We start from the raw sequence: 26,655 nt of genomic DNA, 5'->3' as shown, positions 1-26,655 counted from the left end.
CCCTTCCGCCCCGACATCCTCAAATTGCGCAGGCGCTCTCCTCCGGGGCTGTACTGTGGAGTCCACGCGGAGGCGGTGCAGGCGTCGTCGAGACGGGGTATCAATGCGCAGGCGCGGGGCTGGTGCCTCGGCCCCTCGGGGAGCTTGGAGATGGCGGCTGCCGGGGACGCTTCGCGGGAGCCGGCGGCTTCGGAACCGCCGGCGGAGCTGCCTGCCTCGGTGCGGGCGAGCATCGAGCGGAAGCGGCAGCGGGCGCTGATGCTTCGCCAGGCCCGGCTGGCGGCCCGGCCCTATCCGGCAACAGCGGCGGCGGCGGCGGCTACTGGAGGTTTGGGCCCTGGCGGCGCCTGCCCCTTCCCTCTGGCGGGCCGGGTGCCGCGTTCCGGGTGCAGCGTCGGCTGCCCCGTCGGCTGCCCGCGCGTCTGAGCACCTGTCCTCCCGCAGTCCCGGGAGTCCGCTCTGTGGGCTCTTTCAGAGCGGGCTATGACCACTAGCGGTTCCGCGCTGGAGCCGGGTCTTTCCTCACTGTACTCGGGTGGCCCAGCTCTCCTCTTAAGCTTGGATGCAGCCGCCCTCACCGTCGGGAGGTGCCAGCCAGTGTTGGTCGGCGCCTTAGCTTTCCCTGCCCAGCTGCGCGTCCAGCGGCCCCAGGGGTAGTCCTGGTATAAAGCTTTTAGCCTTGGGACCCATTCTTGCAGCCCTCCTGCACCGCTTCCGAATTCATCCACTCAACAAAGGGCGATTGAGCGCCTTTTCTGGTTCCGCTCGCTACGTGCCGGGCACCGAGAGAGGCAAATAGGCAGGAGCTGCTGCGTTCGTGAGGCTCTCAAGTGTGACACCTGTTGTGTTTCACATGTTTCAAGTTGACTAACTTGATTCTCACTGTTAACTTGGAAAATGATTAGGGCAGCGTTTGGTACTGGTGTTTTACTGAGGTGGTAACTGAGGACCAGGAAAGGAAAAGGATCTGGTCAGGTTCTTAGCGGCAAGTGTATAAGCTAATCAGGGCTAGAATTGAGCTCTAATACTGGGTTCACGGCCTTTCCTTTTCACCAGCTGCTGCTTCTGTGCCAGGCACTGTCTCACTTTTAGGAAGAAAGGCTGTTAATTCTGTCTGAATTTTTATCTTCCCCCTTTCTTAGGGCAGCCCTTGACTGCGTGTCTTTCATGTATGTACGTTTCTGTCATAATTTTCCACTGTAGTCCAGTAATTTCTCTAGGGTACTTAAAATAGTTTAGATGACACGCAGATCTTCAGGACTGCCTCTGTAATGTGAGGTACATGTGTTCCTAAAGCTATATCCCGTACTGTTTGCATCGTTGAGCACAGTTTGGAGCTGTCCTCTACTACCCCTTTTCCTCAGCCAGAAGAAAGGAAGAATGACAAGAACTGGGGCTGGCAGCCTGTCTTGATATTCATCCTGAATCTGCAAATTCCAGCCACTTTTAATGGTTCTGGTGTCATCCTTCTGTTTTCTAGTTCTCTTATTCTTTCTCAACTTGAGATGTTATAGAGTCAGAACGAAAGTTGTTCATTTGTATTATTTCATATTCATGATTTCATAAAGGTTTGTAGATCTGTGCTAAATGGTTTTGGAACAAGGGTACAAAAAAGAACATACAGAGGTATTAAACTTCTGATCATGGAAAGCAAGGTAGAATGTATGTGCTGTAAGAGTTTTCTGGCAAGAGTTCTCAGACAAGGGACTGCACTGTGACATGGGCTACACCCCGCTGTGCTTCAGGAGCTTGGACCAGCTGGAGTTGTCAAGACCTTGACTTGAGCAGGATACTGAACGATGCTCAGTCATGCCAAGACAAAGCCCCATTTCTCTCTGCTGCTCCAGCTTGCTGTTTCCTCAGGCCCTGAGTACCACATTCTAAGCAAGTTCTTCTCTGTCTTTTCCATGGCCTATGTCCTAGCTCAGACAAAAAATGGAAATTGTACTGTAGCTGAAATAAAAGTACTGCAGATAAAAATCTTAGCACCAAATAGAATATTGAGGCTTCCAGTCTGTGTGTGGTCTGTTTCTCCATTTATATTTAGGTCTTTGATATCTCTTAGTGGCGATTGCACTGTAGAGGTTTTACACCTCTTTTTCTCGATGTTATTTTGTGGATTCTTGTGGATATTCTATGTGCTTAATCTATCATCTGCGGATAAAGACGGCTTTACTCCTTTCCAACCTTTATGCCTGTTGTATTTTCTTACCATCTTGCAGTAGTTGGGCCCTTCAGTATAATGTTGAATAGAAGTGCTAACAGTGGACATCTTAGTCTTATTTGATATATATTAAATTTAAATAATCTGTTTATGCACAAGGGAACATATGGGCTTACCTGGTTAAATCATTGACCACTTTTATTTACTTTTCATAGGTGTGGCTAATGTAAAAGCAGCCCCAAGGATCATTGACACAAGAGGAGGCTTCATTCTGGAAGAGGAAGAAGAAGAACAACGTACAACTGGAAAAGTTGTCCATCAACCAGGTAAAGTGTATTTTCAGAAAATAGGGATCTAGATTGGTCGTTTGGAGTAACATGCATAATTCTTTGTAAATCGATGTTAGTGACATACCTATTGTCCGTGAGCAGGTCAGCTTTGTGAGAGGGATAGAGTTTGGCAGTTTTGCTGGTAGATTAAAAATTCAACCGGTTTGGCAATAATTAGTTTAACTTGTGGTTTGTGTACTTACGGATGCTCTCTGTTATTTTAAAATAGGGACAGCCAATATATTGACTTCTGATATACTCCGTTGTCTTGATAGGCCGAAATGAGGGGCTCGAACATTCTACCAAGGATAAAATTTAGGACATTCTTTTACTTGTTTGGAGGAAAAATGGGATATATAGATATCTGTAACTCTATCCTTGGGGAAGCTTAAAAAACCTAGTTTAGTTTTAGCTGTGGCAACAGAAATGTTATATGTTCATCATGGTAGGGAAGAGTCCTGTTTTATTACACTGTCTTCAGAAGCTGAGACTTGAAGGATTAAAGTATTTGTTCAGTTTGGGTGCCATATTTAAGGGGGATATTGACAAGTGTTTAGTGTCCAAAATAGGGTGATCAAAATGGAGGTCTTGGGCGCCTGGGTGGCTCAGTGGGTTAAGCCACTGCCTTCGGCTCAGGTCATGATCTCAGGGTCCTGGGATTGAGTCCCGCGTCGGGCTCTCTGCTCAGTGGGGAGCCTGCTTCCCTGTCTCTCTCTCTGCCTGCCTCTCTGTCTACTGTGATCTCTCTCTGTCAAATAAATAAATAAAATCTTTAAAAAAAAAAAAATGGAGGTCTTCATGACATGTGAGGAACAGTTGTCAGAACTGGTTAGGTTTAACTTAGAGGACTCTTGTAACTGCCTGCAAGTGTAAGTGCTTCCCTGTGGAAGAGCGATTATACTCACTGTGATTTGCTTTGGAGGGCAGAACTTTAAACAGTGGGTGACAACTATAATACAGTGAGGGAGATTTCAGCCCAGTACCATGCATATATTTAGCAATTTGCACTTACAGAGAGTTGGCACGTATTTCATGTGAATCTCGTGGTGACTCTGAAATGGAAAAACTTCCCAACCATGTGAATTGCTGCTTCTAAATAGCAAAACACTGGAGGGGTTCAGAGATGGAAGGACCTGACCAGGATATATTAGAGAACCACTGTAGGAGGAGGGAAGGCATCGACTTAAAGACCTTTAAAGTCCTTATGATTTTATGGATATGAAGACTCGTGGTAACTTTGTCTGCAGATTTTGGACTCAGCTTTGGGCTGTAAAGCCTATACTTTGATTTAACAGGTCACACAACAATTTTTTTTAAGATTTCATTTGTCAGACTGCGTACACACATGCAGCAGGGAGGGGCAGAGGGAGAAGCAGGCTCCCCACTGAGCTGGGAGCCCGATAATGTGGGGCTCAATCCCTGGGATCATGACCTATGATCTGAGCCGAAGGCAGACGCTTAACCAACTAAGCCACCCAGGTGCCCTGTCACGCAACAAATATTTATTGATAACCTATTGTAGTGCCTTCTTGCTTAATGGAGGTTTACTTCTGCATCGATGGTGTGGCTGCCGCATGTGAATAGAACTTGGGTAGTGAGTTTGTGGAAGTTAGAGAAGGTGTGTGTGTTGGTTTGCACAGTGGCATGTACACAGAGGGCACAAGACTGAAGGAGTCAGGACACTCCACATAGATAGGTGGCAGCTTTAATTATCAAGGGACCTTAGGAGGCTTGTCTTGGGTGGCTGCGAGATGAGGATATCTCTGCATCCGTCTGTCAAATCTTAACAGTTTATACAGAGGCTTAAGTGGGTTCAGTCCCGTAGTCAGGTCAGATGGCCTCAACGACACCTTACTCTGTCAAGGGTTTGTCCTTGCAACAGCTCCCGCTGTGGGACTGGTGGGCAGAATGAGCATTCCAAGAATAGAGTAGGGGATGAGGAGTGTAATTGCCCAGGTCTGCCTCACAGGTCAGCTGGCCATCATGTCCTCTCAATTACCTCATCAACAGTATCCCCTTTGGGAGACACATTAGAAAAGGCCCTCATTCTCTGGGCTGACTTAGCCTGGGAGAGGGAGAGAGACTGTCTAGCAGACTCCGCCCTGAGCGTGAAGCCTATTGTGGAAGCCTAATGACTCCTGAGATCATGACGTGAGATCAAGAGTCAGACACTTAACTGGCTGAGCTACCCGGTCGCCCCTATATCATGTTTTCTTTGTTAGTTTTTAAAGAGCTTCAGCATAGCTGAGAAAAATTAAAATTATTTGGGCCATTAAATTATTTAGGTCATTTGCCTATAAAGCAAAGCCTATCGAATGCTTTTGGAATAGAGGTTCCCCAGGATCACTAGGAAGGTGATAAGGGAAGGGGGGGTGTGAAGGACTTTTAGTTATGAAATAAGTCATGAGCATGGCAACTAGCTAATATTACTGTGCTGCATATTTGAAAGCTGCTAGGAGAGTAGATCTTAAAAGTTCTCATAAGATTTTGTAAACTATATATGGTGACAGATGTCACCTAGACTTATTGTGATAATTTCACAATATATATAAATATCAAGTCATTATGTTAGACATCTGAAACTAATACAGTGTCAGTTATACCTTGGAAAGATAAATGTGTACGCATGAGTACTTGCGCGCGTACATATATGTATGTGTGCATGTATTTGCACATATATGTACACACATGTGCATGTATTTCTTAGCTCTGTCCACAGAAAGGGCCTTGAAGTGAAGAGAACCCAGTGGCAGTGAGCATACCTGGTGTCCAGATCTTGGACTCGGATACTGTCCCCCCACGAAAGGAACCAGGGCCCTACAGAAAAATAGCTGATTCTAGGGTTGGGGCAGGATGGCAACCAGGTGAGTTTGGAACATTCTGTAATGCCAGAAATATGTAAGTGTTCAAAAGTGATAGAAGTGTGTCACACAGCTTGAAAGGACTCCTGCTGGCCAAATCTGAGACACTTTGAGCACTGAACTCATTAAGGACACTACTGAGTGGTAATGTCATTGGAAAAAAATTAGGAATCTGTGCGTCTATATCTATAATTAATAGGTACATGAGTGAATGAATGGTGGGGAGGGTAGGCTCTTGTTTACACTAGACTGCCAGTTTCCACTTGATAAATTTAAAGGGAGTAAAGGAGTAGAAAAATCATCATGATGGACATTTAAAATTTTCCATCATAAAGACTTTCTAAAACTAGGAAAATGCACATTTTATGGCTTTTGATTAATAATGTTATCCAGTAGTCTTTTAATTGGTATGTCAGACCTCTGTTTTTCTCCTAACACATTTTAGTAATCAATTTTTTTGAAGATCTTTGACTGTATTTTTAACTTTTCCTTTTGTCTGTGGCTATGCCCTGCTAACATTCTAGAAGGAAGAGTGATATTTTTGTTAGAGTTTGGAGATTAGTGGAATTAAGGGGTGCTGGAATATTAACTAACCTTGATGTGTTGAAAGTAGGTAAGGGAAGGCAGTGATAGGAATATGTCGAACCAACTGTGGACAAATAATGACTACCTTCTTTTTTCCACAGGGATTTGTGGCAGTTCTTAGAGTGGGGGGCTTGGCAGTAGCAATCATCCTAAAGACGTACTAGTAAAACTGCAGACTTGCTCAGAGAACCAGTTCTAGAGGATAAAGATCCTTAGGTATTTGAAGTCCTCAAAAAAAATTGAGCTTTACTGAGAGTAGTTTCTGTGCTGGGAGCTGAGGATATATAGCTAAATATAATCTCTACCCACAAGTTTACAATCTCGTTGTTGAGATATTGGCTCTCTTGGCGGTGGTGGGGTAGAATGGAGGGGGACAAAGTTTCCCATTTGAAAGTGAATTCTGTGTTGTCTCTTCTAGTGTTGACTTGCTCTTGACTGCCCTTTCCATGTTGTCTGTTAGTGCCCGTCTCCCTATCTGTAAGACCCCTCCCCTTTTTACTCTGGCACTGGCCTCCTTTGTCCTTTTTTTTTTTTTTTCTCTCCCCTCCTTTGTCTTCTCAATAGTATGGTAGTAGGCTGAGTAACAGTCCCCAAAGGTGTCCCATTCCAATCACTGTGGATCCCGTGGTGTATTACCATACATAGCAAAAGGGACTTTGCAGATTGATTAAAGTTAAAGACCTTGAGATGTGTGAGAGATTATTCTGTATTATCCAGGTGGGCCCAGTGTAATCACAGGTACTTAAAAAGCAGGAGAGAGTCGCAGGGAGATGTGGTTATGGAAGAAGAGTGATGTGAGAAGCTGTTACTGCCGGCTTGGGAGATTGAGGAAGGGAGTCATGAGTCAAGAAAGGCAGTCTCTAGAAACTGAAAATGGCAGGTAATAGATTGTCCCCTAAAACTCCTGGAAAGGAATGCAGCCCTGCCCTTGACTGTAGCCCACTGAGACCTGTGTCAGACTTAGAAACTACAGATCTTTAAGATAATAAATTTGTGTTATTTTAGCCAGATTTGTGGTAATATGCTACAGCAGCAATACAGAATGAATAAAAGCATCCTACACATGGTTTTGGGTTCAAATGTACTTGATGAATTGATAGTTGTTTTTTTTTTTCTTAAAAAAATTTTTTTAAGATATAAGGTTATTTAATCATGGTTTTGTCTTTCATGTGAATGTATTTGTGTCCGTTATAGAGTACATGCTGATAAACTTAAGATATGGGAAAATATATTGTTCTAAGTCACAAAAAAGGAAACCTAAAGAATTAACCTTTCTTTCTTTAGGACCTGTTATGGAATTTGATTATGCAATATGTGAAGAATGTGGTAAAGAATTTATGGATTCTTACCTTATGACCCACTTTGATCTGGCAACTTGTGATAACTGCAGGTACTTATTTCCGATGATGTTCTCAATTGCTAAAGTTTAGTGTTAACGTGTAGGTTTAGGACAAAACAATAATTAGATCCATGTGGATTTAATATTCTTAGTAATTACAATTTTCATTCTAGCTGTTTCCTAAAATTTCTCTGGTTTCCATTTTGCCAAAGAAATACAGGAAGTCTGTGTTTATTGTGGTGATGATGTGCCCTATACGTAGGAGGGATGGCCTGGTTTGGCCATAGTTCTGTCTTCCTGTCTGTGGGCCTGGTGGGTCTTTACCATCTTTCGGTAGCCGGTTCCTAAGTCTTTTCTTCCCCTGGGCCCTGTGGGTGCCCTCTGTCTTATCCCAGGGTTTGTGGACACCTTGGTCAGAGGTTTGGGGCCTTCAGTGAGAGGAGGGGAGTGAAGGGGAGAGAAGAGATGAGGAAAAGTCACATTCTTCTCTCCTTTTCTTCTTCTAGGCTCTGTCCTCTTTCTGTCACCCCAGGATAATGCTTCTCATGCCACATGGTTCTGTCCCTGCTGTTTACCCTGCATGTCCTGTGTTATATGTGGCAATTTAGTTCTCAGAAACGATCCATCCGTACTTTAAGAAGTGACAGTACTGTGGATCTTAACCAGTGTGTCAGTGGGACCAGAGACCCCATCTGAGATTCTTACTCAGCCCTCTTTTCTGTTCCCCGGTCCTCCTTGGACCCGCTACCCTAGATCAACTGCTCACCTACCTGGAGGACCTGCCCTTTCTGAGTCCCTGCTGTGGCCGTTGGGAGACATCCCCACTGACTTGTTGCTGGGTAGAGTCCTGGGAAGAGGGCATGGGAGATGTTGCTGGTCTCACGATCAGATCTGTGGCTGGAAATGTTTCCCACCTGTTGGGAGTTACAAGTTATTAAAACTCTTTTCCCACTGATACACAGTGGTTAAGATCCACAGTGCTGTCACTCCTTAAAGTATGGATGGATAGCTTTTGGGAACTACATTACACAGTCTTACTTACATGAGAAGATGGAAGCACCTGATGTATCAGTTAAGAGACAGTTGTGTAGTAGTCTGGAAAAATTCTTTTAAACTTTAAAGTAATTAGGAACACAGCTCTTTATCCTGTTTCCTTTCAGTATCTTCAAAGATTTTAATTTTAGTAGAATATCATTTATATGTCCCCTCTTTTAGCTTAAAATTCCAAGTTATTTAGCTCTCATAAAGTTCTTCACAATTTTTAAGTCTCCCCTCCCCTCCCTGACCTATACCTCATTTCAGTAAAGGCCAGCTTCACTATTTCTTTTTATCTTGTGTTTAATTCCAAATCCATTTGGCTCTGTGTTTATTCCATATCCTTGCTTCACCCCCTCGTCCCCTCACCCACCACGACTTCTGCTGAGGCCACCGTCATCCCTGGCCTGGAGCACGGCACTGGTGGTCTTCTGACTGGCCTGTGCCCCCACTTTGTCCCATTGTCGTCTTCTACGGAGACATTTTAGTCAGAACTCTTCAACGGTTTTTAATCCGTGTAGACTAGAACTGTCTCTACACTGCTTACAGGGCTTCCACCTGTCTCAAACTTGATCTCCTGTCCCCCGCCTCCTGCCCACCGCCTCCTCACCACTGCTCCTCCCTTAAGCCTTCTGGTCCCACCAGCTCAGTTGCTGTGAGTCCAGTTGCAAAGTGCACTCCTGCCCTAGAGCCTTTGCACTTGCTGTTCTCTCTGCTCAGGATGTTCTTTCTCCAGCTGTTTAGAATGTTCTCTGACTTTTTAAGGGCCATACTCAAATGCTCCCTCATCAGTGGCCTTCTTTGATTACCCAGTCTATCAGAATTTCTGTTCCTTTACCATGCTTTGTGTTTCTTTATGGCACTTTTCTCTGTCATTATGTTTGCTTATTGAGTGTCTTCTCCTAACCAGAATGGGAGCTTCATGAAAACAAGGCTTTGTTTTCTTCTTTGCTATTTTTCTGGTACCTTGAGTAATACCTGGCATGTAGATGGAGAACTAATAAATGAGAAGAACTGTGTAACTGACTAAACCTCCATTTTTACCTTGGCTTTGAAACAACTGAGCCAGTTGGACCTTGTATACTCAAATTCCTTCTATCCCACCGACCCTGACTTTATGCTTTGATTTATATTTTCTTACCCATTGAGTCTTCTCATTTACATTTTCTATACTTTTAGTAATTTCAAATCCATTGTGGCGAAGAGCTACTTTAAATAAGTAGAAAAGAAATTCTTCTTAAATGACCTGGATCTGCTGCTAATCTAATATAGCTTCTCCAGATTAGTAAAAGATAAAGTATCTTAATGTTTAGAATTTTTATGCTGCTAACTTGACCATGAGAGTTGAAGGAAAAACTATTTTTTTTTTTTTTTAGATTTTAATTTTTATTTATTTATTTATTTTTACTAACATATAATGTATTATTTGCTTCGGGGGTACAGGTCAGTGAATCACCAGGCTTACACATTTCACAGCACTCACCATAGCACATACTGTCTCCAGTGTCCATCACCCAGCCACCCTGTCCCTTCCCCCCCACCCCCCCGGCAACCCTCAGTTTGTTTCCTGAGATTAAGAGTCTTTTGGGGCGCCTGGGTGGCTCAGTGGGTTAAGCTTCTGCCTTCAGCTCAGGTCATGATCTCAGGGTCCTGGGATTGAGCCCCATATCCGGCTCTCAGCAGGGAGCTTGCTTCCCCTTCTCTCTCTGCCTGCCTCTCTGCCTGCTTGTGATCTTTCTCTGTCAAATAAAAAAAAAGTCTCTTATGGTTTGTCTCCCTCCCAATCCCATCTTGTTTCATTTTTTCCCTCCCTACACTTCACAACCCCCTCATCCTGCTTCTCACATTCCTCATATCAGGGAGATCATATGATAATTTTCTTTCTCTGATTGGCTTGTTTCACTGAGCATAATATGCTCTGCTTCCTCTAGTTCCATCCATGTCATTGCAAATGGCAAGATTTCATTTATCTGATGGCTGCATAGTATTCCATTGTATATATATACCACATCTTCTTTATCCATTCATCTGTTGATGGACATCTAGGTTCTTTCCATAGTTTGGCTATTGTGGACATTGCTGCTGTAAACATTCGGGTGCATGTGTCCTTTCAGATCACTACATTTGTATCTTTAGGGTAACTACTCAGTAGTGTGATTGCTGGATCGTAGGGTAGCTCTATTTTCAACTTTTCGAGGAACCTCCATACTGTTTTCCAGAGTAGCTGCGCCAGCTTGCGTTCCCACCAACAGTGAAGGAGGGTTCCCCTTTCTCTGCATCCATACCAACACCTGTCATTTCCTGACTTGTTGATTTTAGCCATTCTGACTGGTGTGAGGTGGTATGTCACTGGGGTTTTGATTTCTATTTCCCTGATGCTGAGTGATGTTGAGCACTTTTTCATGTGTCTGTTGGCCATTTGGATGTCTTCTTTGCAGAAATGTCTGTTCATGTCTTCTGCCTGTTTCTTAATTGAATTATTTGTTCTTTGGATGTTGAGTTTGGTAAGTTCTTTATAGATTTTGGATACTAGCCCTTTATCTGATATGTCATTTGCAAATATTTTCTCCCATTTTGTCAGTTGTCTTTTGGTTTTGTTGACTGTTTCCTTTTCTGCGCAAAAGCTTTTGATCTTGATGAAGTCCTAATAGTTCATTTTCGCTCTTGCTTCCCTTGCTTTTGGTGATGTTTCTAGGAAGAATTTGTTGCAGCTGAGGTTGAAAAGATTGCTGCCTGTGTTCTCAAGGATTTTGATGGATTCCTGTCTCACATTGAGGTCTTTCATCCATTTTGAGTCTATTTTTGTGCGTAGTATAAGGAAATGGTCCAGTTTCATTCTTCTGCATGTGACCATCCAATTTTCCCAACACCGTTTATTGAAGAGACTGTCTTTTTCCCATCGGACATTCTTTCATGCTTTGTTGAAGATTAGTTGACCATAGAGTTAAGGGTCCATTTCTGGGCTCTCTGTTCTGTTCCATTGATCTGTGTGTCTGTTTTTGTGCCCGTACCATACCATCTTGATGATTACAGCTTTGTAATAGAGCTTGAATTCTGGAATTGTGATGTCGCCAACTTTTTTTCTTTTTCAATATCCCTCTGGCTATTCAGGGTCTTTCCTGGTTCCATATAAATCTTAGGATTTTTTGTTCCATTTCTTTGAAAAAAATTAATGGTATTTTGATAGGGGTTGCATTAAATGTGTAGATTGCTTTAGGTAGCATAGACATTTTCTTTCACGAGTACTTTGTAGTTTTCTGAGTACAGATTCTTTGCCTCTTTGGTTAGGTTTATTCCTAGGTATCTTACAGTTTTGGAAGCCTGCTTCCCCTTCTCTCTCTGCCTGCCTCTCTGTCTGCTTGTGATCTTTCTCTGTCAAAAAAAAAAGATGGTTTTGGGTGTAGTTGTAAATGGGATTGACTCCTTAATTTCTTTTTCTTCTGTCTTGCTGTTGGTTTATAGAAATGCAACTGATTTCTGTGCATTGATTTTATATCCTGACACTTCACTGAATTCCTTTACGAGTTCTAGCCATTTTGGAGTGCGGTCTTTTGGGTTTTCCCCATAAAATATCTTATCATCTGCAGAGAGTGAAAGTTTGACTTCCTCTTTGCTGATTCGGATGCCTTTTATTTCTTTTTGTTGTCTGATTGCTGAGGCTAAGACTTGTAGTACTATGTTGAATAGCAGTGGTGAATATTGGACAGCCCTGCCATGTTCCTGACCTTAGGGGAAAAGCTCTCAGTTTTTCCCCTTTGAGAATATTTGCTGTGGGTTTTTCATAGATGGCTTTGATGATATTGAGGTATTTACCCTCTATCCGTACACTGTGAAGAGTTTTGATCAAGAAATGATGCTATACTTTGTCAAATGCTTTTTCAGCATCTATTGAGAGTATTATATGGTTCTTGTTCTTTCTTTTATTAATGTATTGTATCACATTGATTGATTTGTGGATGTTGAGCCAACCTTGCAGCCCAGGAATAAATCCCACTTGGTTGTGGTGAATAATCCTTTTAATGTACTGTTGGATCCTATTGGCTAGTATTTGGTGAGAATTTTTGTATCCATGTTCATCAAGGATATTGGTCTGTAATTCTCCTTTTTGATGGGGTTGTTGTCGTTTTAGGGTCAAGGTAATGCTCATAAAATGAGTTTGGAAGTTTTCCTTCCATTTCTATTTTTGGGAACAGTTTTAGGAGAATAGGTATTAATTCTTTAAATGTTTGGTAGAATTCCCCTGGGAAGCCATCTGGCCCTGGGTTCTTGCTGAGAGATTTTTGATTACTGCTTCCATCTCCTTACTGGTTATGGGTCTGTTCAGGTTTTCTCTTTCTTCTTGGTTCAGTTTTGGTAGTTTATATGTCTCTAGGAATGCATCCATTTCTTCCAGGTTGTCAAATTTGCTGGTGTATTGTTGCTCATAATATGTTCTTAAAATTGTTTGTATTTTTTTGGTGTCGGTTGTGATCTCTCCTTTTTCTATCATGATTTTATTAATTTGGGTCCTTTCTCTTTTGTTTTTGGTAAGTCTGGCCAGGGGTTTATCAGTCTTATTAATTCTTTCAAAGAACCAGCTCCTAGTTTCTTTGATTTGTTCTCCTGTTCTTTTAATTTCTATTTCATTGGTTTCTGCTCTGATCTTTGTTATTTCTCTTCTCCTTCTGGGTTTAGGCTTTATTTGCTGTTCTTTCACCAGTTTTTTTAGGTGTAGGATTAGGTGGTGTACTTGAGACCTTTCTTGTTTCTTGAGAAAGGCTTGTATTGCTATATACTTTCCTCTCAGGACTACTTTTGCTGTGTCCCAAAGATTTTAAACAGTTGTGTTTTCATTTTCATTTGTTTCCTTGAATTTTTAAAATTCTTCCTTAATTTCCTGGTTGGCCCATTCATTCTTAGTAGGATGCTCTTTAGCCTCCATGTATTTGAGTTCTTCCAACTCTCCTCTTGTGATTGAGTTCTTGTTTCAAAGCGTGCTCTGAAAATATGCAGGGAATGATCCCAATCTTTTGGTACCATTTGAGACCTGATTTGCGACCCAGGATATGATCTATTCTGGAGAATGTTCCATGTGCACTAGAGAAGAATGTGTATTCTGTTGCTTTGGGATAGAATGTTCTAAATATGTGATGTCCATCTGGTCCAGTGTATCATTTAAAGCCTTTATTTCCTTATTGATCTTTTGTTTAGATGACCTGTCCATTTGAGTGAGGGGGGTGTTAAAGTCCCCTACTATTATTGATGTGTTTCTTTGATTTTGTTATTAATTGGTTTATATAATTGGCTGCTCCCATGTTAGGGGCATAGATATTTAAAATTTTTAGATCTTCTTGTTGGACAGACCTTTTAAGTATGATATAGTGCCCTTCCTTATCTCTTATTATAGTCTTTGGCTTAAAATCTAATTTATCTGATATAAGGATTGCCGCCTCAGCTTTCTTTTGATGTCCATTAGCATGGTAAATTATTTTCCATCCCCTCACTCTAAATCTGGAGGTGTCTTTGGGTCTAAAATGAGTTTCTTATAGATATCATATCAATGGGTCTTTTTTTTTAATCCATTCTGATACTCTTTTCTTTTGATTGGGGCATTTAGCCCATTTACATTCAGAGTAACTATTGAAAGATATGAATTTAGTGCCATTGTATTGCCTGTAAGGTGACTGTTACTGTATATTGTCTCTGTTCCTTTCTGGTCTGTTACTTTTAGGCTCTCTCTTTGCTTAGAGGACCCCTTTCAATATTTCCTGTAGGATTGGTTTGGTGTTTGCAGATTCTTCTAATTTTTGTTTGTCCTGGAAGCTTTTAATCTCCTTCTATTTTCAGTGACAGCCTAGCTGGATATAGTATTCTTGGCTGCATATTTTTCTTGTTTAGTGCTCTGAGTATATCATGCCAGTCCTTTCTGGCCTGCCAGGTCTCTGTGGATAGGTCTGCTTCCAATCTAATATTTCTACTGTTGTAGGTTACAGACCTCTTGTCCTGAGCTGCTTTCAGGATTTTCTCTTTGTCACTGAGACTTGTTTTACTGTTAGACAGGATGTGGACCTATTTTTATTGATTTTGAGGGGGTTTCTCTGTGCCTCCTGGATTTTGATGCTTGTTCCCTTTGCCAGATTAGGGAAATTCTCTGCTATAATTTGCTCCAAAATACCTTCTGTCCCTCTCTCTCTTTCTTCTTCTTCTGGGATCCCAATTATTCTAATATTGTTTTGTCTTATGGTATCACTTATCTCTTGAATTCTCCCCTTGTGGTCCAGGAGTTGTCTCTCTTTTGCTCAGCTTCTTTATTCTCCGTCATTTAGTCTTCTATATCACTAATTCTTTCTTCTGCCTCATTTATCCTAGCAGTAAGGGCCTCCGTTTTTGGTTGCTTAAAGATTTTTTATTTATTTAAGAGAGAGTGAGTACACAGAGTGAGTGGGAGAGAACCTGCTTTGAGGGAGAGGGTCAGAGGGAGAGGGACAAGCAGGATCCCAGCCAAGCAAGGAGCCTGATCTGGGGTGGGGCTCTATCCCAGAACCCTGGGATCATGACCAGAGCTGAAGGCAGATGCTTAATGACTGAGCCACCCAGGAACCTCAGGAAAAACTATTTTAAAATAATGTTTTGGCATGCCTGCCTCTAGGTTGTTGGACTATTTGAAAACATAGTTTATTTAAAATAACTAATACAGTACTGGACTTAATTTATTTTCAGAGATGCTGATGATAAACATAAGCTCATAACTAAAACAGAAGCCAAACAAGAGTACCTTCTGAAAGACTGTGATTTAGAGAAAAGAGAGCCGGCTCTTAAATTTATTGTGAAGAAGAATCCTCATCATTCACAATGGGGTGATATGAAACTCTACTTAAAATTACAGGTCTCTGATATGTTATACTCCTTTTAATCCCTTGATCAGGTGAAGTTTTAATGGTAGACTTAGTAGTTTAGTTTAGTTTTGCTTACAGAGTTAAAAAGATTGTTTTCCTTCTGTTCTTCTGTATATGGGTCACAGTCTTAAGTAATGACTTTTTGGTGTGGTACTTTGGGGCAAATACATTAGGTAATGTTACTGGTACAATTTGGGAGCTAAGTTGGGAGTAAAAGTTAGGCCCCATTTCCCTACCCACCCATCCTCCACTGAAAATCCTACAAAGTTTCAGGAATTTCACAGATGCCTGAACTCTAACTCCACTTGGAAAAATGCTCATCTGGAACCATGTCAAATGTCTCTGTAACTCTCCTGTGTCTCAGAGTAGATCTTTTCAACTCCTGGTCTTGTAGTGGTGTGTGGAGATAATTACTGCTTAGTGTGAGTGCCTTAGGTCAGAGCCTCCTGTATCTATCACAGAAGAGTACACACATCCTATTTTTGTGCCATTATATAAAAAAAAAAATTGAGAGGCATTGCTTTACAGCAGGTTGATTGAAAAATACTAGAAAATCCTAGTAGCTTCAAATAAAATTAAGAAACTGCATTGTAAAGCTAATCGTTTATTGAATTTTATTAAACCTGAGGCAACATTAATTAGAAGAATCACCACTATTTTATGTATCACTAAAAATGAAAAAGATGCCAACCTAATGCCTTGTTATCACTTGAGGGTTTTATCTTCTTACTAAAATAGTGCCATTAGATTTATCATAGTCTCTCTTTTTTTTTTTTTTGCTGTATATTATGCGTGTGCATACATACATAAGAAATGTAACTACACCAGATTTATTACAGTATTCCTAAACTTCTTTGCATTCAGAGTCCAATTCTTCTGAACCACTTTGTTACTTAGCTGTTAAAGCACTGGTGAGCCGGTCGCTGTTGCTGCAGCATTTCAGGGGTGTTAGAGTTTGGAAAATGTGATGTTTGAGAATTTAGGAAACGCCAGGATATTGTTTGATCATGTCAGGAGGAAATTTGAGTTTGGCTACCTTGATTGGTATTTTTGTTCCCTTAACGTATTGTGAGAGAGGTCCTGAGCATAATTCTTAGTGTGTTTGTTAGTCTCCTAAATGTAAATAAATATTATAAAGAGTAAAGATACTAGAATGCAAAGTTTTTAAGCTAGAATAAAGACTTTAGGTCCTTCAGGTACCAGTTAAAAAGAAAAAAAGTTAACATTCTAAAGATCAGAAGTCAGTACTGGACCAAGGAGGAGAAGAGCAGTAGTGACTGATTCTCTGTCGGGAGAGTTTTCTGGAGATGACCTCATATTCACATAGGCTGTGGCTAACTGGTCTGCACATTTTTTTGGTGAGTGTGACAAAACTCATCCGACCCACTGGCTACTGATACTTCTGTGGATTCATGTGAAAACAGAGAAACAATTATAGTCAGAGCCCAGCTCTTGTACTTACCGTCTAATTCAGCCTACACTTACTGAGGTTCTGTAGGCTTAGATAAAGATCTTATTAGAGTTGTTTCTTAGCACAATTTAAAATCTTCAGAATTTCAAATACTTATATAATTGCCCTTGAGTGAGATCATGTTTTGGTGTCCATGGATTTAATCATTATGACTTTATAATACTTAACTCTGAATCATGGCTTATTTAAATCTGGATTCTGTGTTGTAGATTGTGAAGAGGTCTCTTGAAGTTTGGGGTAGTCAGGAAGCATTAGAAGAAGCAAAGGAAGCTCGACAGGAAAACCGAGAGAAAATGAAACAGAAGAAGTTTGATAAGAAAGTAAAAGGTAAGTGAAGGGGTGCCTGGCTGGTTCGGTCAGAGCGTGAGACTCTTGCTCTTAGGGTTGTGAGTCTGAGCCCCACATTGGGTGTAGAGATTACTTAAAAAATAAGGTCTTAACTGTCATATGATCTCCCTGATATGAGGAAGTGGAGATGCAACATGGGGGGTTAGGGGGGTAGGAGAAGAATAAATGAAACAAGATGGGATTGGGAGGGAGACAAACCATAAGAGACTCTTAATCTCACAAACTGAGGGTTGGTAGGGTGGGATAGGGAGAGGGTGGTGGGGTTATGGACATTGGGGAAGGTATGTGCTATGGTGAGTGCTGTGAAGTGTGTAAACCTGGCGATTCACAGACCTGTACCCCTGGGGATAAAAATACATTATATGTTTATAAAAAAATTAAAAATTAAAAAAGAATAAGGTCTTAAAAAAAAAGAAAAGGAAAAGGAAGTGGCTACATTGATCTCATGAAGGACTGTATTTTTATTGACTTGCAAAAAGACTTTACTAAATAGTTCTTGTTTAAAGATCTGTCACCGGTAGATTGGAATGTTTTTACATTCAAAGACAAGACTGAAAGTTTGCCCTCAAACTGAAAGTTTGAGGCTCTCGGTGCAAACTTCAGAGTACTGCAGTTCTAAAAAGTGTGTAAATCCTCTCAGAGTGAATTATGTGTTTATATAGGAGCAATGGTAGAGCAGGGATATATCCTTGGTCGAGGATTTGGCATCTGTTCAATCTTAAATATGATTAACCAGGTTATAAAAATGATATCCACCAGCAAACCTTTCAATTGCTTAAAATGAAAAAAATCATGCCTAAGTGTTAGTCCTCTAATTTAGTAGCTAGAAGGAACCTTCTCATGTCAGCAGGTCTAATCGTTCTTCTTTTCTATGTGAATAAAAGGTAGAGTGACTTGTTACATCGGTAGTTATTAGTGAGGTGGAACTGGAAGCAGGCTTTCATATCCGAAAGTCTGCATTGGTATATTCATTCCTTTGTCCGTACATCTGTCTGTCCGTTCCTTTGTCCATCTTACTCTGTACCTATCCATCCATCCGTGTATGCCTCTGTGCGTAAGTCTGTCCAGTCATCCCTCTGTCCAGCAGTGCCTCCGGTAGCGTCACCAGGCACTGCACTAGCATCCGTGCTGGAAGTTGAGCCGGTCAGAAGAGAAAGTAAATTTAACCCCCTGTGGGAGTGTGGTCAGTGCTGATGGCGGGCAGCGGGGGCTGGCGTCGGAGCAGCAGGAGCACTCCGTGCTAGACCGCCGAGTCCCTGGATAGCATCTTGCTCAGTAGGCATCCGTGTTCTCCCACGGGAGTTGTAGAGGCCCGCTGTGGTGTGGGGTGCGTCTGGATGGCATGTATCTTACGTAGTTACTGGGTTTATATACATCCATTTAAAATGAGTGTCTTAGCCATAATAAATAAATTTGCTTATGTGTTTAGGATTTAGAAGAGGTTTTGGAAGGTAGCTCAGATACGTTAAATATTACAGCAATAAATATTGTAAGCCTGCCTTGTTTCTTCTTGTGAGGATCTTTTTTCTCTCTTTCCATGACGAGATTGTGTGCAGTGCAGAAAGGTTGGGAAACTGTGAAGAACTTGTAGTAGTCTCCTGCCCAGAGGCCATCAGTAGTGACATTTTAATGTCTGTTTTTCTAGTTTTTTTCTACACACAGACTCTTTAAAAATATTTCTTATAAAAATGGAAGCACTGTTGATACTTACGACGTTTATCAAAACCCTTATGATAAACATCCTCACATATGTCTTTATATAAAGTCTAGCGGCTTAAGAGGCCAGCTCCTGGGTCAGGGGGCAAGTGCACTTCTCTGGCTTCGTTAGATTTCCTGTGGCAGACTGTGCCGTCTAGAAGCATTTCATTGAAGAGTCTTCCCCGTATGAGCCACTGCTGTACCGGGTCACTGGAAACCCCAGCAAGAACCACCTAAGGGGCTTTGGAAAGACTTCTTTCAGTTTAGTCCTGTCCTTTAATCTTCCATTAGACTATGTTCACCTGAGGTTTTGCTTCAGCCCTTCCTTCTTCCGGCATCAAGGAGAGCCTTGAGGGGGAAAGTAACAGAAGCTTCTTACTGGGCGTGAGATCGGACTGCAGAGTTACAGACTCATTACAGACCAGCCTGGGGTTGTCGGTAACTCTAGCTACCTGAATCGCCTCCACTCTTCCCTCTCTGCTGCCCCTGAAGCCACTTCCTGATGGTGTTTTGGTGCAGACTATAGTATATGGATAAAGGCATTAGAAACTGAGACCTGCAAAGTGATGAAATACTTCAAAAAGGGGGGCGATCTATAATTTTTCTTTAGATACGATCTCTGTAGTTTGGTCAAGAGGTCATCTGAATGGGGCTAAGTTCATGTAATTTGACTAACAGTAGAAGATTATAGGATCTGTTTTATACTTTTTTCTATAAGAATTAAGATAACAGTTCTTTTAAGATTTATATAATTTTTATAGGTATTAAAGAAATATAAACTCAAATGTAATTGGCTGTTTTTCTCACTACGTTAAACTGCTTCTATTAATTATCAGATAAAACTATGGTTTTTTCTCTTCCTGGAAGAGTTTGAATTTGCCCTGAATTTTTTCATGGACCCTTAAGACTGGTTTCTTAAATTCAGTTCCTTTCTTGTTGGGATGAAGCGTGTCTTTTTGAGGAAATTTTTCTGAGTGGGTGTATTTTCCAAGTTCCTCCAAACCTAAGTGTTTTCCAGTTTCCTTTGCATATGAAAACCTGAGCACGCTCTCAGTCGTAAAAGCATTGCTCCGTTGTCTTATGGTATTTTTCTGTGCAGGGGTCAGTGGGGTACCCTGTTTAATTATGGCTTCTTCTCGTTGGTTTACTTTAGAGGTCGGTGAACAAGTTCCAGTTCTCCTGACTAGGCTGCAAGGGGATGAGAGTGGAGTAGACACTGTAGAGATTAGGAACAAGCAGCTTACCGTGCAGTTTGCTCAGAGCAGAGAGAAATAAAAGCAAGTCTAAAAGTTTTTTAGTTGAAAAGAAATTGGAACCTGGTTCCTCTTGGTCTTCTGATTTTGATCCACAAAGAAGCTGACACAAGCTTACTTCTTTATGGAAAGGTAAGAGATTACATTTACCTGCTTTGAAAATGTGATCTGCTTAGCAGTTTGAGAAAGTACTGGTTTTACTACAGAAAAAATTTAAGTATAAATAGTATAAAGTATTTATAAATATAGGCAAAGTAAAAGGCAAGAATTGTCAGCAAATTCGAGTTATTACAGATCTCTTAGATCCAAGAAGACAGAAGTAGAAACAAGGGCATCACTGCTGCTCCGTTTGACTGGATTTCAAAGAATGCACTACATGCTCCCTTTGATCCGGATGAGAACTCTCATTTGGTGCTAATACATAAAATGTTTTGGACTTGCATGTCTCTCCACAAATAAGGTGGAGATGAGGCTTTTCTTTAAAGTTAGACTCCGTTTTCTCTTACTTAGTGCTGATAGAGGTAAGCCTTCTAAAAAATGGAAAATAATTCTTCATTGTTACTATGCACTTTTCCTCCCAAAAGGGTGGGTAAGAAAAGCCCACTTTGGAGTTCCTACTAAGTGTGTGGACATTTTACATTCTGGGCCTGTGGTTCTATTTATGACCATTTTCGGGCTTCTCTCAGCGGAGTTTGAAGGACACAGTTCCATGTTCCTTTGCTTCAGTGTATGGAGGAGGACAAGATAAGATCAAAGCTTCATGTTATTTGGGTATTTCCTTGTGACTTTTCCTCTAGTTAACAAGGAGCACCCTATGTCACAATTTCTGCCCTTCCATCAAGTATATGAAAATGTTTGGTCTCCCTCAGCTAGTTCTCCTGTAAGTTTACCTCCTAAATAGCATTGGGCTTCTTTGAATACAAGCCGTCTTTTTTACAAAAGTGTAGGATACAATGCAGTAGAAGAACTAAAGGAAAAGAAGCTATATCTGTTTCAAAAGACTGACTTAATGCGATATGATTATAACTAGAACTGAAAAACTATTATAACTTAGAAGAAAGTTTAATAATGTTGCTGGATACAGGATAAATATCTATAAAACAACCTTTCAAAAAAAAAGGCAAATAAAATACATGTTTCAGAGTGGCATAAAGTAATTTTTCATTGAAACAAGGATTTAAAGGGAAACTTCTTCAGGTAAAAAGAATATCTATCTGAAGATACCCATAGCAAGACTGTTTATGGATATTTTTATACATTTCCAGAGAGGTAGTCTATAGCTTTCTGTGCTGTGAAATTCTAGGCCTGTAGGACTAGGAGGTTATAACCTGGTAACCTGTTTTGTTCTCCAGCTCAGCTAGGCTTTCAGTGCTGCCTGGCACGGTGCCCCCTCCTCGCTCCCAGGGCTCCTTAGCTCTCCCACGGGCCTAGAGAGGCTCTCCCACCCTTCAAGGCTCTGACTTTCCTGCCTCCCTCTTCTCACTCAGCAGTAGGTGGTTACCTCTACTTTCTGGAAGTTTTAAGTTGCTTAAATGAAGTAATGTAAAAAACTTAATCTTCATTTAAAAATTTTTGATTTCACCAGATGCTATTGGCATTTTGCCACATTTGTTTACGTGTGCACACACACACAATGTTGACCCATTAGAGTTGCCTGAGGACATTGTAATGAATATTTCAACGTGTTATCTCCTGTAAACAATGGCATTCTGTGTAACTGAAAAGCAGTGTCAAACTCAGTGAAGTTAATACAATGCTATTGTCTAGTATGTCCTAGACATTCAGTCATTCTGATGTCCTTCACAGCTTTTTAGTTGTTGGATCCAAGGGCCAATCAAGGGTGGTGCCTGTCTACTCTTTTAGGTCCTCAGTGGTTTTCTTTTTGGACTATTAACATTTTTGGAGACTGCCAACAATTTGAAGAATGGCCCCCATTTAGGTTTATTAGCAGCTTATTTTTGCACAATTAGATTGTGGGCATTTTTGGTAGGAGTCCTTTCCTGGTGATGTGTCCATGTGTGTCACATCAGGAGACACATGCTGTCAGCTGAGAGGGGATCTTCTGTTTGCTAGCGTGGTTGGGTCGGTGTCTGCTAGATTTGTCTGTTGTCTAGGTATCCTTTCCCCATTATAATTACGAGGAAATCTGTGGGGTGGACTCTTTGGTACTGGGTGAGCATCTCCTTCCTTAAATCTCACACCTGGGTTTTAGCACATGGCATGACTCTTGTTGTTACTAGGCTCGATGTAAATGGTGACTTTCTATTTCTGTTATTCTTCCTATAATTATTATTTGGCTTCTTTTAGTATTAAGTTGGATTCATGGATTCTTATGCTCAAATCAGTGTTACAGTCCATTCCTGTTATTTTGAGACTCAAATGGTCTCAAATTTGGCCCCTTCAAGCTAACTCCTTTTTAAGTTTTTATTTGGAAATAATTAAAAAAGTTCCAGAAGATTGCAAAGATAAGTATAGTATAGAGGATACAGCGGTTGTATCCTTTCCCCAGAGTGATCTGCAGCATCCTTTCTGCCATTTTATTATTGGTATGGATTCATGAATTCCTGTTCTTCTCCTTGGCTTTTGATTCATTTCTGTCCTTATTTTGGTGTTAAGATTGAGATTTGGGCCAAAAGGAATCTTGAAGCAAGCTCCTCTGTCCTTTTGCCATGTCTTGTCAAGGACTTCTGCTTTCTAGCACAAAACATGTATATTATCTGTATTTTTATGTCTGCCCCATATATGTTATAAATTAACACCTTGAGTTCACACTCATATACCCAGTTCTAATCTAGGATTTTAGAATTCATTCTCATTTTTTTTTCCTTGTTTGTAACTCCCTTCTCTGACAGTGAGAGACCTGATTGGCTCTATCTGTAATGTAGTTATTCGATTGATGCCCCTGTACGTAATTTCCCCTCACTATTGCTAGCAGCCTTCACCGTAGGAAGCTCCTCACTTTTCTTGGGCACCCCCTTCCCCACCACAGATGCCTGCTTTACTTGCTCCACTTAATGGCTTTTGGGACTAGATTGTTCAGGAAGGGAAAGAAGGCAAGAAAATGATCAACATACCAGTATTTTAGTACTTCCTTATCTTCTAGCACAAGTTTTTCCAGGAGTGTCTAGTAAATACTAAAGATACGGCTTTATTTCTTGTCATTATCCTTGATTTACTAGCTGAAGGATGGGAAGAAAAAGCCATAAAATCAGTAAAAACCTTATGTGCAATTATGACCAATTATGGATAGTAAACTAGATTTTGTTGTCAGTATTCTAGTGTTAAGCAAATAGCTCTCTTCTTTCTCTTCCTGAGTTCACATAACGCTCAAGTTAGAGGTTAGTGTTTAGCAGTGACCAGGTTGCAGTCAGATTTTGAGAGCGTTTTCTCAGTGGAGTAAAGGAAAAGCAGATGGGATACCTTGTATCAGAACAGATTTGGAGGGGAGCTGTTGGAACTCAAACAGGAGACCTCTTCTTGTCATTGACGGAAACCATGAGGCATCTGTACTAGTCAGCACATGATTTCATTTTTTATTTGGAAATACCTTAAGGTTAAAAAAAAAAGGATAAGGCATTCTAGGTATGTCTAGAAAAAATTGCCACCTTCAGAATGTGACAGAATATAGGAATACAGATTATTGTTTGGATGAAGACGATTTTTCCCCTGGTTTGGAAACTGTCTAGAGGTGTGTACGGTGAAGCCTGAAAAAGGTGGTCTGAGATCTGGGGCTTCTCACACCAGAGGTGGGGAAGGGCAGCATAGCTTTCGTGGTTAACAGGAACATGAGCTAGACCACGCCTTTGCCATCAGCTAGCGGTTTGATATTAGGCACAACGAATGTAACTTCTTTGGGCCTTGGTTTTCTCATCTGTTAAAATTAGGATGGTAGTTGTACTTTTCTCAAAGGATTGTAAGGATTAAATGTGTTTATAGATAAAGTGCTTAGAACAGTGTCTGGTACATAGCACTCCCATCTGTTTATCCTTAAGATACAATAATGGCCGAAACACAAAGGTTCAAGTATTTTGATACTACTTATAAATCTAAAGAGAATTAAAGAAAATGTGTGATTGCTTGGTACACAGTGATTTTTGTGGTTGAGATTATGTAACGTATTCTTCCTTAGGTAGCATGCTGTCCAAGCTGGGCTTGATGGATCACTGGTTAGAATAAAAAAATGTAAACGACTCGTGTTGCTTTCTGTTCATTAAACCAGAAATTGAAGTTATTAGCTTGTTAATTTCCAGTTAACACTAAGCGTTTGGTTCCTTCAGGTAATGCAGTGTGAACTTTCTACATGTGATTGGCTTAGTTACTTTTCAAAGCATCCAACATTTTTTTTTTTTTTAAATGACATTTTAACATGATACAATGGAAAAGTTCTAAGCTCTGGAATAGATGACTTGAGGTCACATGCTATTTTTGTTCCATTTCCCTGCCTGTGAAATAAGTAAGTAAAAAAAAAAAAGTCCTTCTTTCCAGTTCTTAATTGGCTTTGATTCTTATATTTAGGTTGTACTTTGCAATAATTGGGAATCCCTCTCCTAAAATATTGCTCTCATTTTATAAGGAACTGAATGGACTTCAGGTCGGGTGCACAGGCAGTTGCTCTAGGATGAAACCCCAGCATAATAGCAGACTTCTTGGCTTTCTAATTCTCTTGCAAGCAAAGCTTGGCCTGCCTCTTAGAGAAGCGGCCCCTAATGTACGGGGCTTTGAAATGGGTTTTGTCCTGAATTATCCAGCTGACTGACCACCCCCCCCCCGCCCCCGCTTTCCTGCTGTGGCATCATTTTTCTTAGCTACTTGAACAAATCCCATTTTTTGAAATCATCTTTTACTCATCTTCTGAATTTTTTGTTTTATTGTCCCTCTAACCCACTTAGCCCATTTCTCTGTCTCCCATTTCACATGGCTCCAACAGTGAGTAATTTCACAGACCAAGCTGGCTAAGGTTATAGAATCAATTTTGATTTGTTATAAAAATTAATGTAAACCATACTTGGTTTACATTACACCTTGATGGATTTGGGCTTCAGGTGAATAGCATCACTGAAAAACGGCTTTTATTTATTTTCTTAGAATTACGGCGAGCGATACGAAGCAGCGTGTGGAAAAGGGAGACAGTTGCTCATCAGCATGAGTATGGACCAGAGGAAAACCTAGAGGAGGACCTGTATCGGAAGACTTGTACCGTGTGTGGCCATGAGCTGACCTATGAGAAGATGTGACTTAAGTTATTCACAGATGAATGGGACACTCGTGTAAATAACGCTTCTGGAAGAAATATACATGTTATTCATAGATGAATGGGACACTCGTGTAAATGCTTCCAGAAGAAATATATATGTTACAGCTTCAGTTTCCGGTCTGGTTGTGGGCAAATACTGGGTCTGTGATTGCTTTTCTCTACAGTAGGGATTAGAGCCAAGGGGTGGAATAGGTTCGAAAGTTAGCTTCAAGGTAAAGTTGAGAAATACACCAAACCAAACCCTAGATTGGAATAGGAGGAAGAACTTTTGGTAAGGGCAACTGAAGTGAATTCTTCTAGGAAACAACAGGGACAGTAGTAGATCCTGCGCCCCAGAGGCTAGCCAGGTCTTCTAGACCCTGTCTCCACATGAGGAAGTGGGGAGCTGTTGTTGGACGAGGCCTGACAGCAGGAATTGAGTCATGGCAGTCTGATCATGTTTTCGGTATCCTTATGGTTTATTACCATAGGCCCTAACGTCCTTGTTGAGGTAGCCCTTTTCAAATCTGGATTAAAATGGAAAAACAGCCATACTGTCTTCTTGATCAGAAAAGGTACTAAGTGTATCCTAACTTGTTAACATTTTACAGAGCACTTACTGGACCAGGCGGGTGTGATGTGAAATGGCTTACAGGTATTCTCATTTAATCCTGGGAGGGAAGATAATTTATTTATTTCACACTTCTAAAGGAAGTGATACTACAACCTGACATCACCCCAGACATCTGGAACAAGATTAGTCACTTTTGCCTGTCTTGTCAGAAGATCACAAGGTAGTTACAGCTAGTAAGAAGATTTGTGCTTGATTACAGGATCTATGCAAGATATACACACACACACACACACACACACACATATAAAATTTGAACTTAGGTTCAAATTTCTCTTTTTTAGCTGTGGGCCTTGGGTAGGTTACTTCATGGGAGTATTTTGATCTGGCTGGGCACAATCATCTCACAGATATATATATATATATATATGTATATATGTGTGTATATATAAGGAAGATGATACATATATGTACACGTGTATATATATGTATATATACACACACACACGTATATGTATATATACATATATATACACGTGTATATATATGTATCATCTTCCTTTCTAGATCAGCTGTCCTGGAGATGATGCTCGAAGAAAGGCAAATCTAAACTAGTCCAACTCAAATAGACTTTTGAGACTGTAATTACTAATCATTCTCTAAGAATTCAACATAGAAATGTTTACTGTATTAGTCCAGTGTTGATATATATATATATTTTTTAAGTGTGCCATGCTAATTACTGATTGGTTCAGAATAGGCAGCAAGATATTCCTGGTACCACAAAAAAGCTTCCAGCTTGATGTTAACAGAGTAATGAGGGGGGGTCTAGGCAGCTGTTATTAACTGCATGGGCAATAAAAAGCTGTTGAATCCCAGTAACTTAGGTTCAA

The 26,655-nt window shown here is 40.8% G+C and overlaps 1 protein-coding gene across 2 annotated transcripts; it reads left to right on the top strand.

The window, feature by feature from the left end:
• Positions 1-50: 50 nt before the first annotated feature.
• Positions 51-25,742, top strand: XPA (XPA, DNA damage recognition and repair factor). 2 transcript variants are annotated; one of them, XR_013967780.1, is made up of 7 exons: positions 51-328; positions 2,380-2,490; positions 7,224-7,329; positions 15,013-15,178; positions 16,869-16,986; positions 19,859-20,090; positions 25,044-25,323. XR_013967780.1 is itself a non-coding variant. In XM_080820301.1 (6 exons), exons 1-6 carry the CDS (start codon positions 151-153, stop codon positions 25,190-25,192), a joined length of 828 nt encoding a protein of 275 aa, XP_080676427.1. In that variant the 5' UTR covers positions 51-150; the 3' UTR covers positions 25,193-25,742. The 2 variants fall into 2 exon arrangements, 1 of the variants encoding a protein (XP_080676427.1); XM_080820301.1 differs by lacking the exon at positions 19,859-20,090 and having other exon boundaries at positions 25,044-25,742.
• Positions 25,743-26,655: the final 913 nt, after the last annotated feature.

The sequence above is a fragment of the Martes martes genome (assembly GCF_963455335.1).
Source record: "Martes martes genome assembly, chromosome: 12".
In the NCBI taxonomy this organism is placed as follows: Eukaryota; Metazoa; Chordata; class Mammalia; order Carnivora; family Mustelidae; genus Martes; species Martes martes.
This window is presented reverse-complemented; position numbering and strand designations above follow the sequence as displayed.

What these genes read in the sequence shown, in the direction of transcription:
- XPA (XM_080820301.1), top strand. Translation starts at nt 151, where the DNA reads ATGGCGGCTGCCGGGGACGCTTCGCGGGAGCCGGCGGCTTCGGAACCG. An exon ending in AAAAGTTGTCCATCAACCAG is followed by an intron (nt 2,491 to 7,223) that starts GTAAAGTGTATT and finishes TTCTTTCTTTAG; the next exon opens with GACCTGTTATGGAATTTGAT. An exon ending in AACTCTACTTAAAATTACAG is followed by an intron (nt 15,179 to 16,868) that starts GTCTCTGATATG and finishes TCTGTGTTGTAG; the next exon opens with ATTGTGAAGAGGTCTCTTGA.